Source organism: Platalea leucorodia, assembly GCF_965183815.1.
Source record: "Platalea leucorodia genome assembly, chromosome: 6".
Lineage (NCBI taxonomy): Eukaryota > Metazoa > Chordata > Aves > Pelecaniformes > Threskiornithidae > Platalea > Platalea leucorodia.
Genome location: NC_138828.1, coordinates 33,566,220 through 33,586,080, shown reverse-complemented (window position 1 = coordinate 33,586,080; position 19,861 = coordinate 33,566,220). Strand labels below are relative to the sequence as shown.

At 39.9% G+C, this 19,861-nt stretch overlaps 1 protein-coding gene across 1 annotated transcript in view; it reads left to right on the top strand.

The window, feature by feature from the left end:
* Positions 1 to 9,038: 9,038 nt before the first annotated feature.
* BMPR1B (bone morphogenetic protein receptor type 1B) overlaps positions 9,039 to 19,861 on the top strand; it is a gene marked incomplete at both ends in the record, with an annotated part of 30,513 nt that continues 19,690 nt past the window's right edge. Inside the window, 3 exons of the mRNA XM_082315219.1 lie at positions 9,039 to 9,181; positions 18,545 to 18,647; positions 19,619 to 19,721. Coding sequence (XP_082171345.1) covers positions 9,039 to 9,181; positions 18,545 to 18,647; positions 19,619 to 19,721 — 349 coding nt within the window. The remainder of the gene's footprint in view (positions 9,182 to 18,544; positions 18,648 to 19,618; positions 19,722 to 19,861) is intronic.

Here is a 19,861-nt window from a genome sequence, read left to right as displayed (position 1 = left end):
GTGGCATTTGCCTCTAGGAAGAAAAATCCTTGCAGATCCTTGAGCGCTTCGTTCAGCAATAGTTTGTTGCTGAGTGTGTCGTAAACACGTGGGATTTAGGGATGCCGATGGCATCTGCCCATGAAAAATTATCAAAATATACTAGTGATTTTTTCAGACACTAAATAATCTGTCCTTCTGGGAGACAGACCAGCACTTGAGGAAAAGTGGGGAGGGGAATCGGTAGGAAGCACCATCATCCCCATGATTTGGGAAGCATTTGTGATAAGCTAACCAAGAAACCAAGTTTAAAGAAAGTTATATATCTATGGCCATAAAATTTTTTTAAAATCCATTAAAAATATAGCATGCTTATGCCATAAGGTAGCTATATTACAGTTTTGGTTTTGTGAATGTCTACATTGTTTTATTTATTCTTATGAGAAGTGAGACGGAACAGCTCTAATGTAGTAGGATTGAGAAAGGAGTTTGTGATTTATGAAGTAGGTTGCTCTTTAGGCTGAGCTGGGGATGTGTCACTTCTACTCATGAACAGCCAAACCCAGTCAGTTAGAAGGGCACTGGCACCTCTGAATAATGTTGACACTGTCTTCTGCAAGCATGGCATGTGCACATGCTAATTATATTTTAATATACAGGTGCGGTCTTTGATGTTGGGGTGAGAATGGCTAGCTGCTATTTTTATCTTCCAGGCACTATTTTTGTATTGACTACTGGCATGGTGCACTTGGGTTTCTTTTCATTGGAAAGGGTAACAGGAGTGACAATGATTTATTAAATGTATGTAAGAGAGCCACAGGGTCAAAGCTGTCTATTGCTGTTTCTTTTAAATGCCATTGTCTGAATGCTTCAATCTAAATATCATCTGAAATGATAAGTGAAAAATCTACAGCTTGCCTATGGCAATCTTTGATGCTTTCCTAAAGATCAGGTAGCAAAGCATGGTTTAGTAGTAATGGTATCACATTGCATTGCTTCCTGTCTGTATTTTTTTTCCCTGTTGCTAGTGTTCAGGAGAGTTTTCAAGATTGCTTGTAGTGATGTTTGCATAATCTCCAGATGGTGGCATTCAGTGTTTGCTGCTTGGAACTGCAAGTGTATGTGGGGATTGGCAGCTTAAAAGCAGAAATAACTAGCTTTGGATGTTAACAGCAATCTTCCTATCTTTCTTTACATAAAAATTTTCTAAATGAAGAGGAGTGTGGCACAGACTCTGCTGTTTGTAGCTTAATATCCAGACTGCTTGTTTCACATCTTTGTACCTGAGCTTCCATTCCCTGTTTTGATCAGGTGATGCTCATAGATGGGATACAGGGTTTTACAGCTGATTCTTGGCTGGCATAGTTTCATGAGTTTTGACTACATTTAGCTAGACATTTTCCCAAGATGCTGTTGAGGAAGAGATATAAAAGCGATAAGAGATAAAAAGAACTTCTTTCAAAGAAAATGCTTCAGCAATTTCACTGAAATAGTTAATTTTGTTTTCTGTGGTAAGGAATATTAAAAGTTCAATGAAGACATGAGACTATCTTTTAATGTGCCTTTATACACTGTATGTATTCAGTAGCTTATTTTCTATCTGAAGCTATCCTGTAAAGTAAATGTAGGCACTCAGTGTGAACCAAATTGATAAATGAAGCAATATAAAAAGTAATGCCACCATGGAAAACTTAGATTTCTGCATATTGTCTCACAAAGCTAGGCTGGTGTGTCTTTGAAATAAATATTCCTTTCTAATTATTTTGTGGTACCTTAAATCCTGACACTTTGGGGAGATCAGAAGAGGTCTGATCTGGCTGCACCTGCATCCCCTCTGGTGTGGGTTTTTTTTCCAAATGATGCTCTGTTATGACTCAAAATCCTTCAGGGGATGAAGTCACAAGAGTCAGTCATTCTCGGATCGGACCTTGGATCTCACCTTAGTATTCCTGAAATATTTACATCTCACTGTTCCAGTTTATTAACCTGTTATCCTCATATATGCATCAAACAGTAGTGCTTTTACACAGATGTTTGCAAAATGTTTGTTCATTTTGAATTGTACCAGAACACGCAATTCAGAAAAGAATAGTGGTAGCTCCAACACGTTTTACCTTTGCTGTGCAAAATGTAGCTCTTGAAAAGAGATAAAGAAAGAAAATATATTGATATCATAATGAGAATTGTGTGAAATACCTTTTCATTAATCTTTGCAAATATTAAAAACTTACTTACATTTTAAAAGCTTTTCTTTGTCATGGAACATTTATAGATGGAACCAAAGGATTGTAGAAAATAGAATTGAGAGATTCAACAGAGTTGGGGACATTCTTTATTAATGCGGAATTACAGTGGGTAGGGGTAGACTTTACTGAGTCCAAGCCGGCAGTCTAAAACACTTTGCATATACTTTCCTTTGGAAATTTTAAAGAAGTCTTTCTTTAGTGCGTTTTTTCTATTCTGTCGGTATGCTATCTCATGCTATGAAAAATGCGCCAACCAATTCTCATTTTCTTCCAAATGAAAAATATGTCAAAAATTAACTGTGGATAGCAGAAATGAGAGGAAACCAGGAAAAAGTAACACTCAATCAAACTGTGATGTAATGGTGGACAGCAAATTATATGTGCATTTTCCATGGACTATGACACCAAAGAAGCCTTTGCGTTTTTAAATTGTGAGCAGTATGGTGTGAGTATTAATTTGAAGGGTCTTGTCTCAGTGGCTTTGTCACAGCTTGTTACATTAACTAATTTAGCTAATAACGTCATGTGTGATTAAGATGGTTTAAACAGACTTTTTGGAGAAGGGTGCTTATTCTTTTCAAACCGCATGCAAAAGCAATTTCTGAAAAATAAATACATTATTTAAAGTAGTGCCATATACATGTAGCTATATTGGCACTTGGTGGCAACTCAATGAATATAGACAGAAACAGTTTTTAAGAAAACTACCCTAGATTGTTCAAAATTATATCTGATTGTAAACCTGATTTATTTGCATCATGAATAGAAGCAAAATCACCTCAATTTTGAAATACACAGATGAGAAGGAGCAATGTGTAGGTTCTATGTACTTTGGTGTACAGGAAATCCAGCATAGGTGGGAAATGAAGCAAATCACGCATAAGCCCAACAATGCTACAGTTTTTTTAGTATGCCAGTTTATTACAGTGGATGTGTATCAGGGTCTAGCTATTTTTAAACACCATATGATACCAACCTTAGTTCGGGCTCACTAGTGCAATACAGTTACACACTGAAAAGGAAAGCATGTTGTTTTCATTTTTCTGGTGGTTTTATGCCAGATTTTGTTTACTGTGGTTTTGGATCAAAAATATGCAGGTCTCAGCATCTGACCTTTCCTTGAGTTTTATGGTAGCCTTAAATATCCAGCAAAGGGAAACTGTCATGATCCGCTTTTCCTTCTCTGTTATATGATTGTCACCAATAAAAAGTGTTTTACTGTTACCTCTTGACTATTTTACACAGTAGATCAGGCTGAGTTAAGAGGTATAATTTATTTCAACTTCTTTAACTGCGCTGTGTTTTCATTGCTGACTATTTGCCAAAAAATATCCCATGGAAATTCTTTTATCTGATGACTGTAAAGTACAGTGAGTTAGCAGTTAGTTATTTCCCTTTCTCTTAAAACAATCGTGTCGATGGTATAACCCTGGCCTGGTGGGAAGTCATCAGGCTGTAGTTTATGATATAGCATAGGAAACTCTAGCAGGGTGTTGCATGATAGTTTCATATTTTAATGAAAGTATGATTTGAGGAAAAGCACATTAACTGTATAGGCTAGTGCAGGGTATAGATGAATTAATCTTGCGGTTTAAAATTTCCATCCAACAGTTTTATCAAGTTGACTGATTTTCTTTTGAGGTTTGGGTGTGGGGTTTTTTTATTCTTAATTACTGTTCAGACACTTTAGTATGAGTGTACTTAATTTCCAGTCCAAAGCAGCAGTTGAAACAGCCATTCCATGCTGCGCGAGGCTTCCTAGGTGCGTACCTTCTCCGAAGCAGTAAGCATCGCTTCCTGTCAGTGGGTGCTGTTGCTAGCCAAACAGTGTTGTTGTTGGCCTGGGAAAATGTGAATGGATGGTACTGCATTAATCTCAGGCTTCAAATACAAAGAGAACAGCACTGATTTCCCCCCTCCCCCCCCTCCCCGAACAGACTTGTTTGTGGCCCTTAGCATCTGTTTCAGGAAGGAGCAAGTCTGACTTTTACTCCTGACAAACCCATGCAAGGTCATGGAAGATCTGCTTTTTCACTGCATAGACAGCACATAAATCACACAGCTGTGGCACAGAAATCAGTCTATTAAGATAACTAATGCTAATTATTCATCCTCTGGGAACAGGATGGCTTAAGATTTGGACTACAGAATACAGAGTAACAGAATACAGAGCTTTTCACCTCCTACGTTACCAGACTTGTTGAATCAGAGCAGTGCCCAAAAGTCATTACCATCTGATGGCTGTGGGCCGGTGTGAAATGAGTTATTGGGCTTTATCCAGATTCTAGTGGAGAAATTCCTGTCCAAATCGCATAACTATGGCTACAGTTGGCAGGGGCTGGAGTACTTATTGGCAGCCACAGCAGAGAGCTTGAGGAGTGAATGTACACTAAGAGATGGCCTCTCTAGATCAATTTTTTTTTTGCACCTACATGAATCAATGCAAAGCTTAAATAGGCGATTTTCCTTTTGTGTGTGAGGTACGACTGTCTACAGACTTGTCAAACCAACATTAAACAGCATTATTTAAAACCAAGATATAATTCATTCTGATGGTTACTTCGTTGTGGTTGTGGAGTGGGGATCCATGATCACTTCTCTATCATTTAAAAAAGATAATAGCAAAACAAACTGAAAAACCATGAAAGGGTTTGCCACATGAGAAGGTTAGTGTTTAGACGCAAAAGCTTAGTGCTCATAGATTACCATGAAGTCTAGGAGAGATGGGAAGCAAAATGGAATAATATATCCAAGAAGGATTATTTGTTGGCATGGAGGTTAGTAGGGGTTTAGACTAGACATTAGTCATTCTCATGATCATCCAGGATAATGCTTTCATATTACAGCACTATTTTCCTCTTTTTCCTTCTCCTGGCTTCAGGATCTTTGTAGACGTGCCTTTCTGTAAAGGACCTCAGGTGAAGCAAAGCATGGAGAGAGAGAGAGAGACACTAAAACATTTGGAAAAACACACAGTAGCATGCTGCTTCTGAGCACACAGTCCCCATTCTCAGATGGAGATTCATAACAGAGGCCATCACATCACAGTTTTGACTGGTCCCAGTCCTACAGAGGAAAATATTTCTCGGGAGCAGTGCTCCAAAGAGATATTAAAGCCCTGGTGGCCACCTGCCTGTCCTTGTGGTAGAAGGTGCTTTGTACATGCTGATGAATTTTAGTGCAAAAAGAGGGATAAGTGGAGAAAAGTCAGCTAAATTTAATGAAGGTATACCAGTCTGATAGAACCTTCAGGCTCTCAACTGTTTTAATTCCCTGATGCAGTCAGCAAGTTTCTCAGCAGACTACAATAACCTTATTTCTGATACCACCGTTTTTCTGCAGTTGTCCCAAGCTGTGCTCAGTTCATCAGGGACAGGAAGCTGGCCATAAACAGACTGCAACAGAATAGGCTACAGCAGAGAAGCAGCCAAATTTAAATAGCCTGAAATCCTTTGCTTTCCGGGCACTTGGATATAGCTCCTTAGGAGAGCTTTCAAAACCCAAAGGGCTTCTAATCCCTAGACAGAGCCAGGGCTGCATGACCAACATGTGTTTGTTGCAGCACAGCAGCAAATGCAAGAGGAGTAGGCTGTTCACCATCCCAAACTGTGCATTTCACACCTGAAACCAGGGAGAACTTGTTGCCAAACTGGAAAGCTCTTGTGGCTTTCTACCTATATGTTACATTTTGGGGAAAGGACCGCTGAAAATCTTTTTGCTCCGAAGTCGAGCAGCATAGAAGTCAAAAGACCTTGTTGAAATTCAGCTCTGAGAAGGAGAGTTCTTAAATGTTCCATGGTCATCTGCTGGGTGATATATCTGAATTTCAGAGGCAAGAGATCTGCCCATCTTTTTAGCTAGCAGCCAGGAATTTAAGGCATTAAAGGAACAAGAGAATGGAGTGAGAAGAGTTTTCTTTTTAGAAGATAGGAAAGGGCCTGATTGAAAATGTCTTATTCTTACCTCTTTTAATTTTATTTGATTTAATGTATTCGACACTAAACTGCAACAATTTTACACTAGTTTTGACTCTGGGCATTAGCTGAAAGCAAAATCCTAGGCTACATCCCTACTTCAGACTCTTGGAAAGTGTAAATTCAAATGGCAGCCTATTTGTCCTAGGTTTTCTAAAAAAAACCCCCTACATCTCTAAAAAGCCACCTGTGATGCTTTGATGGTACTTCAGATTTCTGATTCTAGTTCAGCAGCTCCCACCTATCTTATTTTAACTAAGACTGCAACCAGGACTGGGGATGTAAGCTGCTGTTGTTTATGGCAAGCTCTGCAGAAGCTGTTCGTGATCACATCCCTGATGAGTGATGGGCACAGATTGCATTGGAGTGTGACTGTCTTATACATTCATTGAAAAAAGGAATGACCTGCAGTTGTATGTATTATGAGGAAGGTATTTAGATGTCTAAATTTAACATCTTCAGGCACTTTAAAATGTGTAATTAAACCTTTCCTTTTTTTTGTGCTAGGTGTAAAATGCTTCTGTTTTAGCACTCCTTGCTGAGGAAAGATCCCTGCTGAACCTGTAGATAGCTTGTAGAAAGAGCCATGGAAATGATACACAGAGCAAACCATTTCGCTCAGTTGCCTTATGAGCTAGAAGTCTGAAGATCCTTGACGGGAATATTAATAGTAATTCCCATTCAATGGTAACAAAGTAATACAGACAAAAATTGCTGATTGAAAGAGAATTTACTTAATCTCTAATCCTGTGACCCAGGGAGCAAACATCTGTTGATAGTAATTTGTTGTACACAGGCTGCCTTTTAAAGTCTCATAATTATATTATGAGAAACAAACAACTGTGTATTTTTTTCTTAATTTAAGCACCTACTGCATCTTAAGGTACAGCTATGAGTACACAGATATACAATGCATCTTGAGTGAACTAATCCATTTATTTCTAATTTTGCCAAATGTTAGTACAGAGTATGCAACTTCAACATGCATTGACATGAATTCACTTAATATCTTGATGCTGGGCACAAGGGTTACAAGCCCATAGTTTGTATATGTTTTGTAGCTAGTTTTCTGGTTTGACTTTTAAGAGGTGAGCTAATGAAAAAATCCAGTCAGACTGAGTGGAATACATAGGTAAAAGCAAAGCAAAGATCAAGCCATATGAGTTTCTTAGGTGTTACAGTCTGAGATCGTGAATGATTGTCTTTCATATGTATCACCTTAATATTATTGATATACCTCTTATGTAAGGAATGTGCAAGGAGTGGGAGGGCTATAACATTCAAAAAGCTAACACTTCTCTAAATGAGTTGTTCTTATGTGCAAAGCCCCACTTTTTCCCAGAACTAACAAGTTGCAGCTTTTTCCTAGTTTGCCAGGGACAAGCTTGCATGTCTGTTGTTACACTGAAGAAAACCAAAGCCTGGCTGCCAGTTGTTGCCAGTGCCTGTCCATTTGCAGGGTTTTCCTACCAGAGCTGGCACAGGAGAGGAGGGCTGTGCAGCTGGGAGGCATGACATGTACACTTGTGCTCAGGGCACTGGCTGGTCCCATGCACCCAGGAACACAGACTGGTCTTAATATTAAGTCCTCCTAAGGGCATGGGCTGGTTGAACAGCCCTGCTCTTCCTCCAGCCTTTCACTGCTTCAGGGCCTTTCAGCCTGTTCTCGCCTCAGTTGTTGCTTGCCATCCAAGCCCTGAAGAGTAGCTACTTGTTCCCATCACCTCTGCCTGTTTGCTCATTCCATCTCTCTGTAGGGAGCTGAAAACGATACAGTTTTCTGTCGGCTCCACAATATATCAGTCCTGATGATGGAGGTTTGGGCAAGATTTTAATTAGAGTCAAAGCAGCAATTCAGGAACCAATCAAAATAACAACAATAATGCCAATTGTTTCTAAAGACTTAACAGTAAATCAAGAATTTCAAGCCTGCTCTTCAACTACTCTGTTGGAGACAGCTGTTCGTAAATGACCCTTTAGTCAGATTTCTTACAGGGAAGCAAAAGGAAAGTGAGAAACTGCCAGTTGAAGCTTTTCATGCTGATCTCATTTTTGTCTTTGAGGCTTAAAATATTCACAGGCACTGAAAGCTGATATTTATGAGTAGAGCTGGGGAGTGGGGGGTGTCACTTAAACAGCTCCTAGCCCATCACCAACATCTCTAGCTGTACTCCACTAGCTCCATGGAGATTCAGCACTCATATTTTTAGAAGTAATCACCTCCATATATTTCAGCATTGTTCATTCTAAAACACATTCTTGCCTTTTACTTTGTTTATAGAATTTTTTTCAATAGAAATGAACTATTTTTCCTTGTTTTCCAAGTAGTACGTATGCAGTTCAGTGACAGAAAGTGCTGTTGAACTTGAAAGAACATCACTATCCGTTAAATCTTTGTTGAATTGTATGCGCATGTTCTGCTCTGCCTCGAGTACCATAAATCCCGCTCATTTTTATGGGGTTCAGTGTATGTAGATATGTGCCAAATATAGAGACAAAGAAAGAGTAAAGGTGTAACCAAGGATTTGACCTCTGTAATGCAGTAGGAGAAAAGCTGTACTCTGCAATCTGAAAAGCACAACATACCTCTTTGGCAGAAGCAGAACTTGAACATCAGCACCTTTGATCTAATGCCACTGAGGCCCAATAAGCCTCAAATACGGTGTTCATTTCAGAGGCTTCTACAGAAAACCACTCTGTAGTGAACACTCAGCTCAAGTAACTTTCTCAAATTTTGATGTGTAGAAATACTTTAAAGCCTTCATTCCAAGTCTTGCAATCCAGCCTAGAACTGTTTCTTCCCCCTTCCCTTATATTTATAGCCAATTTTCTAGACAACATGCCCTTGCGAAGTTCTGGCAAGTTGAGCATGGAGACCAGAAAAGAAGATGGTGAGAGCACGGCACCTGTCCCTCCACAGAAGAAGCTGTCCTGTCAGTGCCACCACCACTGTCCTGAGGACTCAGTCAACAGCACCTGCAGGTTTGTGGGATATATATTTGGTGGTAAAACATGGGAAAACCTATTTATGATGGCTCAGCAGTCCCAAGTTGGGTGTTGCAGAGTTCCTTTAAGCAGTAATATGTAAATTGTGTCTAAAAATCAGAGGTAATTTTTACCTAGATATCAGCTACATATTTGTATTTTTATGTTATGGTGTTTATATCTTTACAGTTTTAGATAATACTTGTATTAATTCATTGCATATGAAATGTTCTGAAGGTAGGAGTTTGTTTTTAAAGGTGCATGCAGTTAGTGAGAGGAGACTTAATTGAGATATATTGAAATGTCAGTAAATGCTTATAATCACTCCCTATGGAACACCATTTATAAGAACCCAGCTCTTGGTATGTGTCTTTGCAATAGCTGAGCCATCTTTTGTAGGTCCTCAAGGCTTTGTTTTTTTTTCTTGCTTCCACGCTAAAAGGAATGTGATTGTTTTCTTGAGGTGAAGTGTTGAGTATTTTCTTGTACTAGCTATAGTCTTCTGTTTGGTTTTGTGTTTAGAGTACTACAGACTTCTCATTTGGATTGGATTCTGCTTCCTCAGATCCTTCTGCCTCCCTGGGGGAGAGGCATGTCCAGCTATGCACAGTCCCCTGGAAGGCTCAGCCTTGGTCTGTGTTGCACTGACACTGCCTGAAGCAGCAGAGGTGACTGAGGGTACCTGTGGTGGGACCCAGCTGCTGTTGCCCCACACAAAAGTAGCCCTTGCATGACACATACTATTGCTGTTGAATGAGGGTAGCGGTCAAACACCTCTGTCTTGGCTTGAGGTACATGTACAGTTTGCTTGAGCTGCAGCAAAGTAGGCCTGAGCTGTTCATGTTCCACAGGAGGAATTCAAACTTTTCTGCTTACTTAGAGCAGGTAAGATACTGCAGATGTTCACCATCAGCTATGGCCTAGTGGAGTTGTGGGAAAGTGAGCAGCATCGAAGCAGGGCACAGATGTGAGCCCAGCTGGACATGCTGGCTGGGTATGCAGCGCAGTTTGAGGCGACAGTCTAACATTGTGTCAGCTCTTCAAGGCAGTGCATTAAAAAAAATAGACGGGGAAAGCCTAAGATTGTTGAAGATATTGATTTTTTTTTTTTGTTGGATTTTTGAGTGTCCTTTTGTATCCTGACTTAATTCTGCTCAGCCTGCAGAACTGAACTTTGATACAAAGTTTTGATGACAGCCGTAAATACCATTTTCCCTTCCTATCCTCTTCCTTCAAACTCATGCTCTAGCCAGGAGTGAGACCTGACTGCTCTCACATGGCAGTCAGTTTAAAAAGCTGTAAAAGCGCACTCTGATGTCCATTTGCAGATCCCCTGCGGCGTCAATCAGCTGTTTCCTGTTCCTGCCCAGCAAGAGCCACTGCCTTCACACGTGCTGTCTCACACACGCAGTAACAGGGAAGTTGCAGATGACTTTTAAATCCATGCATTAGGAAGCACAGAGGGATCCATGTTAAGGAACTCATTGAACAAGGTTTATACCCCAGCAGGGTAGGCATGCTGTTGCACATTGCTTTGTAGGCATCACTGACATGAAGCATTTTTCATGTTACCAGGAACTATGAATAAATGTCCTATTAAAATGGATTTGTGCCTTTTCCTCTTACTGCGATACTTTAAAGAAACTCTCTTTAAAGTACCCCTTACAGTGTCAAATACCAAACTTCTTTTTAGGTGTTAATGCTCAAGGTTCAACAGTTATGTGGTAATAAAACAATTATAACCCCTTTTGTCTTCATAATCTTTATGCATTTCAGGCTTGAGTGTTCTCCTTGAGTGCCAAAATTATTTTTTGCAGTTTAGACCTCAAAATAATAATTGAAACTGGAATTTACCCATCAAATATTAATCTGTCCAGGAAAATGGAAACAGTCAAGAGACTTGCATTAGAGCTACTCTTTCCTATCCTGTGCTGTTATCTGAGCAGTATCCACCTTGCCACTTGCCCAGTGAGCAACAGCATAAGTGAAAAATTGCTGAAGAGTTTGGAGTAATATCAAACAAAAGATTTAAATTAACTTAAATTAAATACCCTGCTTTCGTGCCTTGTCAGCAGTAATCCTTCTCAGGGTGGTGATATTGCTATCACTCCCCTGCCTTGGTGTGAGAGCTGCAGCGAGGTACGAAGGACACAATACCCCTTGTTTTCCCTACATCTGCTTAACTGTTTGTCTGTAATCATTTGCATCTTAAATTCCCTACTACATAGCTGGAATTAAGAATTAAAAGTGAAATGGGATGTTACAGAGAGAAGAGGGTCTTAAGTCTACTGTTGGGAAAGAGGAGTTATTAGGTCTCCAGTTAGCTGGCTGGGTTGAGACCATGTTCTAAAAGATTTGACCAAGACCAACCACATTAGCAGGGATTATTTGTTTCCCCTGTGTTTTGGATCATCCTACTAGTCAGGCAATAGCTTTCATACTTCATCCTAGCTCAAATAAGTGTTGGCACAGTTTTAAAGCACTCAGGAATTCTCATTGAACCTCACTATAAAGGTTTCCCCATATTGAAGTGCAAGCAGTATCGATCACACTGTGTTTGCCTGAAGAATAAATGAACTGCTCCAGATTAAAAGTTATTGCATTAATTATCTGCTTCCCTCAGATGTAGCCACTAAAAGCCTTTTACATTTTATATTTAAAAAAAAATAATTAAACCTCTCATCAGCTCTATCAGTCTGTTAACCTTTGGGCTGTGCTCAGACCTGCAGAGTTTGGATCTGGTAGCCCCACCGGGATAAGCCAGTGTGTGCTGGGGCACCCAAGGGCCTGCCAAAGCCCTGACACCCAGGAAATTCACTGAGCACATCCATAGCCAGGGCTTGGGCTCTGGAAAGCATTAGGCACTGTCCCTACCAGGGCTCCCACCAAAGCAGGGAAGCCTTTTATGTGCCCAGGAGAAAGTTCAATGGGAGAAAGCATTTCCAGCTGTGTTTAAATTAAAACTCTCAGAATAAAATAGCTAGTCCTATTGCAATCACCATTAAAAATTTCTCATAAAAAGCAGTCTGCCATTTCACCTGAAGATTTTGGTCTGCTACCACAGGTATTTATCTGTTAAAGTATGGATCCTGCCTGTAGTACCAGTAGTCTGAATGTTTATATAAAAACGTGGACATCTGGTGGCCATTTAAAATCCTCTCCATAATTGTATTTTTAGAAATTTAAAAGTCAATATTCTTTAACTACATCTGTATCAAATCCTCTAACAGCCTGCTGTGTTCCTATACAGAATTTCCCTTTCTTTGTACTTCCGCAGCTTAAGTCCAATAATACTTCAGGAAGCTAAGGATAACACTGCGGCTTAAAATGCAGATTGCTTTCTATATCAACAGAAAAGCAGTAGCTCTAGTTAGAGTGTGCTTTAAAAAATGGGGCAATCCACAAGCATACTAAGTTTTGGAAGACCCATTACAGGGTCATCTCATCAAGAGAGGGTTAGCATCAGGGAGTAGTGAAAGGGGGCTAAGCCTGGAGCTGAGGGTGATGCTGGGGCCAGCCGTATCCTCACCCACCAGGACCCCATTTCCCCAAGGGTACCTGAAGACAACAGGCAGAGATGGCTCCTTTGATGATCCCTCACATGGCCAGTAGTGATCTGGATGCAGGCAGCAGATGGGGCTGGAGACAAGCACTCCTGTACCTATCACTCAAGGAGAGGTTCAATGCTTAGACCTGAGCTTAAATGGAGCCTTGCACAGGGGGTGTGTATGGGTGGGGGGTCCCAGCTGAGGCCACTCTGGGCAATTGAAGCTCATTAGTGCACTCACGGCCCTGACAAGATCTTTGCAGAAGATTTGCAATCCTCTGCTTGTAAAGGGTGTGTTAACCTGCAGCATGTTGAAACTTTGTTCTTCTTTCTGAACATCTATGTGATTCATAAAGGGCTTTCAGTAAAGAAGCTCAAAGCTGCTTTGTACACAACCAGGACCTTGTTGTACTGTTCCATTTTAAGTTTTGTGTGTACAAAGTGAATGCACAGGCAGTTGTATCTAGTCATAATTAATTGCATATTTTAAAAAGCAGTGTTAGATTTAATTGGCTTTGACTGTAATGGGATTGCAGTAAAGGCAGAGACTGATCAGGTGCCTTGTTGTACTCTATTTTCCATTCACAAATAAATGCTCACAGTTTTAAAGATCGGGCTGATAGAGTTTAATTTCTTACGTATCGCTTACTGGTCTTGATTGTGTTTCTGCCCAACTGTCTTGAGGTAGCTTTGGTTATCTAAAGCAATAAAATAATTAAGTTGCTTTTTCAGTGTTACCAGAGATGGTAATTCACTCGAGTGATGTTATTTTCATTCTCCTGTTCTCCAGATGATAGGATTGAATTTTCTTTGTAATTTGGTATGTAGAAAGAAGAAGACTTCAACAGTGGGCCAAAGCACTGAGTTCAGGCAACTTTTCTTTCAAGCAACTTTAATTTTTAGGGTAAAGTTGAATATTTTCTGATAAAGATCTTACAAGATAGCCTGTCATTTTTTTAATGTTTATTTTTATTTTTTTAATGTAATCCTTTATACAGGTCTGTGCCAGAGGCAGTTAAGTCCCCTTTGATGATTAAAACAAAAAAACAAAGGTCAACAGAGAAAATTCTTGCAAGCTCTAATCTTTCCTTGCCCGCTCTGCCAGAGCCATATGTCTCATAGGTGGCTCAGCAGGTGCCCAAGTATTTAAACTGAAACACAAAGTTCTCCTCCCATGCTTTTCAGCTGTGTCCCAGAAATTCCTTGTTCTTAGTTTTGTTCAGGGCTTGCCCATTAGGTATTAAACATAAACCTTAAGCTAAATAGTAATGCAAGTCCAGTCTCCCTGTATTGAGACCTGTTGCATTACTCTCAGTTTTTTAGCATGTGGGAGTACTTTGATGTTACTGTGCAGAAAGTGCTGGAATACCTAAGACTTGCCTTGCATATTGAATTTACTTATACCAAAAAAAATTCCAAAACAGCAAATATCCTTGTTAAGTCTGTCCTAGCATTAAAGACGAAGCTACATCATACAAATTCACCTGCATTGTAATCTTAAGGTCAAGTGAAAGAAAACATTTGGTCTGTGTTTAAATTTTGGAGACAAAAGAGGGGAATAAAAGAAAAAGGGAAAAGGAAAAGCAGATGATGAGTAGCCTTATTTTGACTATTTGCTTCTTGATAGTTCCCACATCTACTGAGACAGATTTTGCACATAAGTGAAAGGTGCTAGAGAGCCATGGTAAAAATGCAGAGGTGGCCATGCTTGGTGCTGTTGCCATACCCCAGGTTGTGCTGCCAGGTCTATAGACCTGTCAAATCTGAGCATGAAGCCTGGACAGTTTGTAGGGCTCTCCTTCACAGATTGGCATAATGGCTTGTTTTCTGCATTGTGACCCCATGTGTCAGGGAGAACTGTTTGATCTGATTTGTGATTTCGTAGAGCAATGCAAGACACGTTTGGTGGACTGGGTCATGTCTCAGTCCTGGGAGAATAGTGTGGGCAGGTAGTATAGAGAAAATATTGATTGATAGACCTCTATATGTTATATAAAGGGATGCTCTGCTTGGATGCGTTGGGTACCCTCCTTTCTCTCTGTGTGTAGGGTCATCGTTGAGAACCCAGAGAGCCAAAAGGTGCCATACACAGCAGAGCATGTGTGACAGGGCAAGCATCACCATCTTGGAGAGTAGTGTGGCCAAGAAACAGTGGCCCACTGTGAGCCAACTTCTTTGCTTTGTTACACCTGTACGTCTCTCCTTGCCTTCAGAGTAGTCGTGCAAACATCTGAAGGTGCATCTGGCTCAGCAACTGTGTAATGCTCTTCTCACTTGGTTTCATGTTACTTCCCCAATGCACAACCACTAACTAACTGTATTATTTTTTCTGAAAAATTAGCCTGTGTTGAACACATTGACAGTGACTCTTTGTTTTATGGATGGTGTCCAAAGACAGTGTTTTGCTAAATTTGGCCTTCATCATCATCCTTAAGTGAAGGATGCGACAAAATACAAGAATTAGATGCAAATTGGGAGTCAGCCAATTTTTGAATTAGATTATTTCAGCCAGTCTTTACAGAAGAGTACGAACTTCCCAGTTTCTGTACATAATATAATCTAACATTTTTTGATCATTTTTAAAAATAGTGCAGAAACTTGTCATGTTGATTTGGATGGAAATGAAAAGATGCTGTAGCTCTTTCTAATATAAAAACCAGGAGTATAAAGAGGAGGAGTGGACAAAAATAATACTTGGATGGACTCAATTGCAAATAAAATTAAAGATAAGGAATCTTTTAATCAAGTTATTTAACCTGTCTGTTTGTGATGGGCACTGAACGAGGTAAGGACTGTGATTTTCCAAGTTATATATTGCTATCCCTGGCTGTGTCACACACACAGAGAACAGGACAGGAAATCTTCAGCAGTCAAGTTTTGGTAGCTGAGGTACCGCATCTTCTGTGAGAAGTGGCTGTTGGCCAGTGAGGACATCTGTGTGAGCAGCTGCGAAGCTGTTGGCCTCTGTTCCTCTCTTCTGACATTTAGTCTGTCTCAGTTAAGATCACCTCTTTCTTTCTGGTAATCTGTAATTGTAGCAGCACCTTCTACATCAGTGTATGTCAGTGTTTCCGCTATTAACTCCCTCTATTTTCCTGGCATTTGACTTGGCTGTAAAAGTTCACTCTTGGCAAATATATGACATACCAAATCTCTGCTTATTAGTGATCACATCCAAAATGTATTTAATCGGTCTCCTGCACCATACTGTAATAAGATGATGCTTTAGTGGAGGAGGTTAGTGGATATGTACCCAGATATATTCAGTAACGTCAGGTTGAGTTCCTTCTTTGCATACCATTCGCAGAATCAAATTACACAGAATTCAAATTACAGAGTTTAAGAAAATAATAATTCTATACTGCAAATTTTTGCTGGGAAGTGGAGAATAGGTTTTTCTTATTGCTTTGCATGTATCAGTGATGTACATATGTTTCTATTTGTACAGTCACCAAAATGAACATAAAATTGGAGACGATGCAGACTTATCTGACTTGTTTCTGACTTGTAATAGTAAGAACAGTTTCATTTCTACCATAGGCAGGTATGAGGTAGGGTAATCAGTAAAACAGCAGGGGCATGCCCTGCCCTTTGCTTGCAGTGCGTGGTCCATCTGACATCCTGTGAACCAGGAGAAGAGGTCGTGGGCGGGAGGGGGGAAGCAAGTAAGAGAGACTTCTTTCTTTTCAGAAGAGTCACTTCTAGCTCTCCCCCAAAAACCTGAGGAATTTTCCATAAGAAAAGAGTTCTTACATTGCATGAAAACTTTTTGTTTTATTTTTTTCTTAGAGGTAGAAACAAATGGTAACAATGTTCATTCTGCTCAGCATTGCTATTTTTAATTGTCTCACATTTTTCCTTCATTACTCTACCGTTGTCTGTAAATAACATGATTTGTCCTTATTGTTGGAGCTTTATAACTTTTCTGGTTTGCTCTATCCAACCTAACTTTGTTTGTCTTTTTAAATTTGGAGTAAAATTTTCAGAGGGACTAAAGTGCTTGAGGAGCCTGAATTTAATTTTCAGAAATGAGCTAAGAATCAGTCCCATGGCAAGTCAGAAAAAAACCAAACAAAACTGCTGACTTTCCTGCTTCTTTTTTCCCTTTTGCACACAATTTGACTTTTCCTTCCTCTGCTTTCCTTTGGTGAACTGAGCATTTTGGTTTTTGCTGGGGACTGTTAGCTGTGGAGTTCATTTTTGTATTTCACTTGATTGCAATTTATTGTTTTGTTGCTCTGTCCCCTGGGTTAAACTTACTCATTACTTTGAATCAAAGGCACCATGCAAACAAATAAAATCTAATCTAATATAATATTCTACTCTAATGGATTCCTTACAGTCTCTCTTCTTGGCAATCCTATTGTTCCTACCTTTTAAGCTTAAGCAATGAAATCAAGGTGGTTGTTGCCCAGAAGGGTTGCTGTCTCCTTTGCCTTACTCGTATGCACAATGTCAAAGAAGGGTAGAAGTCGTCACTTGCTTCTCTGAGAAAGCCATTTGTAATGTGTAACTGGTTACTTTTCAAATCCAGAAGTCAATAACCCATGATAGATTATTATTTGAAGTAATAAGCTTACTGTGGCTAGACCCTGCACCACTAATATAAAAATATGCCACAGCAAATGTTTGACATGATCCTATCCAGCATCTCTCTGTCGTGTAGCTAATACTTACAAATTGTGTTTGTCTCTTATATGTGTAACTGTGCCTCTCGTTTCCTATATCTTCATTGCCTTTGCTGTTCTTGCTCTGTTAGACTCTCCTTCCATTCAAGTAAGGAGCAAATCATCTGAAATTTTGCTGTGTTTAAATTTTCTAATCTTTTTTTCTTTTTATTTCCTTGTTTAACTGAGTTTGTTTCGTCTCCTCTGAAAAATACTCATTGCACATAATAACCAGTGTTATTTTCCTGGGGAAATAACAGAATATTTTATTTTTATGTGACTTAAATGTCTTATATTAAAGAGGTTTTTCTTTATTTTTGTATCCTCTTCCTGCAAATCAGTCAATTTGTGTTTCTTACACACATTACGTATCTCCCTCAGAGTGCTGAGAAATTAACGTACAGCAGTCTCAGCAAAATGCAGCCACCCTCTTCATGCCCTCCTCCCTCTCTTTCCATAGCATTCAGGCATTTGACCTTCATCGAGGAAGGACGTTTATCACCAGCACCATCTAGCCATCTGTTAATATACTTGTCCTCCCTGGTGCACGTTCTTGTAAACGGAAGCATTATGGATCACTTTAGGCTTACAACCCAAGTAAACAGTTATGAAGGGTGTTGATGGTAACTCAAGGACTCATATACAAGAGTGTTGCAGTTTGTAATATGTTTAAAACAGGAATCACAAATCACTCTTAATAATATTTTATGTTTAATATCTCAAAAAGGTTTCTTACTTCAGGTCTCCACCGTGGTGCAAATATCCATGCCTCGTTCCCATGCACGAGGCAGACCTACTGTAGCGTTGATGCTTGCATTTATATAGGTCTCCAGAGTCTTAACACACTAATGACCATAGGCAGAGAATTGAGATGTTTGTTAGTGGGGTTTATAGCTGTAAAATGTTGGAAAGGTAAGTGTGTCAACTCCAAGGCAGAGCCTCCTTTGTGTGTGCAAGAGCTGGTCCGCAGCGCTGTCGGACTGCATTGCGAGAGGTTGCCTTGGGTGCCTGAGTCTTCCAGCCTGCCTTAGTACATCGATTTGTTAATGGCAGATTTGCCTTGCAAGGAACAAAGTTTAAGACTCTATTCAGCAGCACATTTTTCACTTCAAAGCCTTTTCCTGATTCATTCTTTCCAATCCTCAGCACTGATGGCTACTGCTTCACCATAATAGAAGAAGATGAGTCTGGTGGACATCTAGTCACCAAGGGATGTCTTGGATTAGAGGGCTCAGACTTCCAGTGTCGGGTGAGAAAGCATTTGCTGCCAGAGTGTCTCTTGGCTTTTTGATAGCTTTCAATTGAAGTGCAGTCAACAGACATTACTATGTCCATGTTTTTCACTTCTGTTCATTTGGCAAATAGTTGCTCCACATTGATTGCTGAGGGGAATGCATTTATATCCCTGAATGGTGATATTATAGTTGCTCCTAACAATAACTTAAGTTTTTGGTTCTGGCACTGCTGTTACTAGTAACGCGTCCGCTCAGAGGAAGATTGAATTTAGAGAAATGCAGTCTAATTCCTGAAGTCTCCATGGTAGCTAAAGTTAGTTAGGATGTTATTTGATGGAACGCAACAACCTTTATGTCTTACATGCAGTTGCACTTTGGTTTTGGATTTCTGGTGCCAGAAATGCCCTTCAAGTACAGTTATCACCTGATGGAGAGCACATCTCGCTGCACGATTGGAAGGGATATGGGCAAGGTGGCTCTAAAGTGTTTGCCTCTCCTAACGTTAACCTTAAATGATTTTACATGAGTACAGGAACAGGCTAATCATCAAGGTCAATGGAAGGTATTTTACCCAGCTTCCCATGAGATCAGAAGCAGCAGCTAAATTAGCCCACGCAGCAATTCCTATATTATTCTGGCTAAACTGTTTTGAGTACCCATGTTAACTTATTTTTGTAATACAAGTCTAACTGTTGGAGGTATGTGACTTTCACAGTTCTGTCTTGCACCGTTAGAGTCAATCAGTCCCTTCTGCAACACTAGGGCACCAACAGCAATACGTTAGGGGTGAATTCATCTCTTAATTATCTAGATGAAATGTTGCTGGATATGCTCAGTGGCAGAAAGCCTTACTCCACACATCCTAGAAATCTGTAAGAGGCTGCAGTCCAGCTAACAAGCACATCTTTCTCTCAAGTGCCAGAATGACGGTGTACGTTTACAACACAGATAATTACTTTGCTTTCTATCAAATTGTTTCTTGCAGGACACTCCTATTCCGCACCAAAGAAGATCTATTGAATGTTGCACAGGGCAAGATTACTGTAACAAACACCTTCACCCTACACTGCCACCACTGAAAAATCGAGGTAAGGGGAAGTAAAGCCAGTCCCAAACTGATCTCTCCCTGCTGTTGCTCTTTGTGCTTTAGGAAAAAATAAAGCCAAAACCAAAGCACCCCCCTCTAACTGCACGTGATTAGAGAGGTAAACTGCATTAAACAGTATCG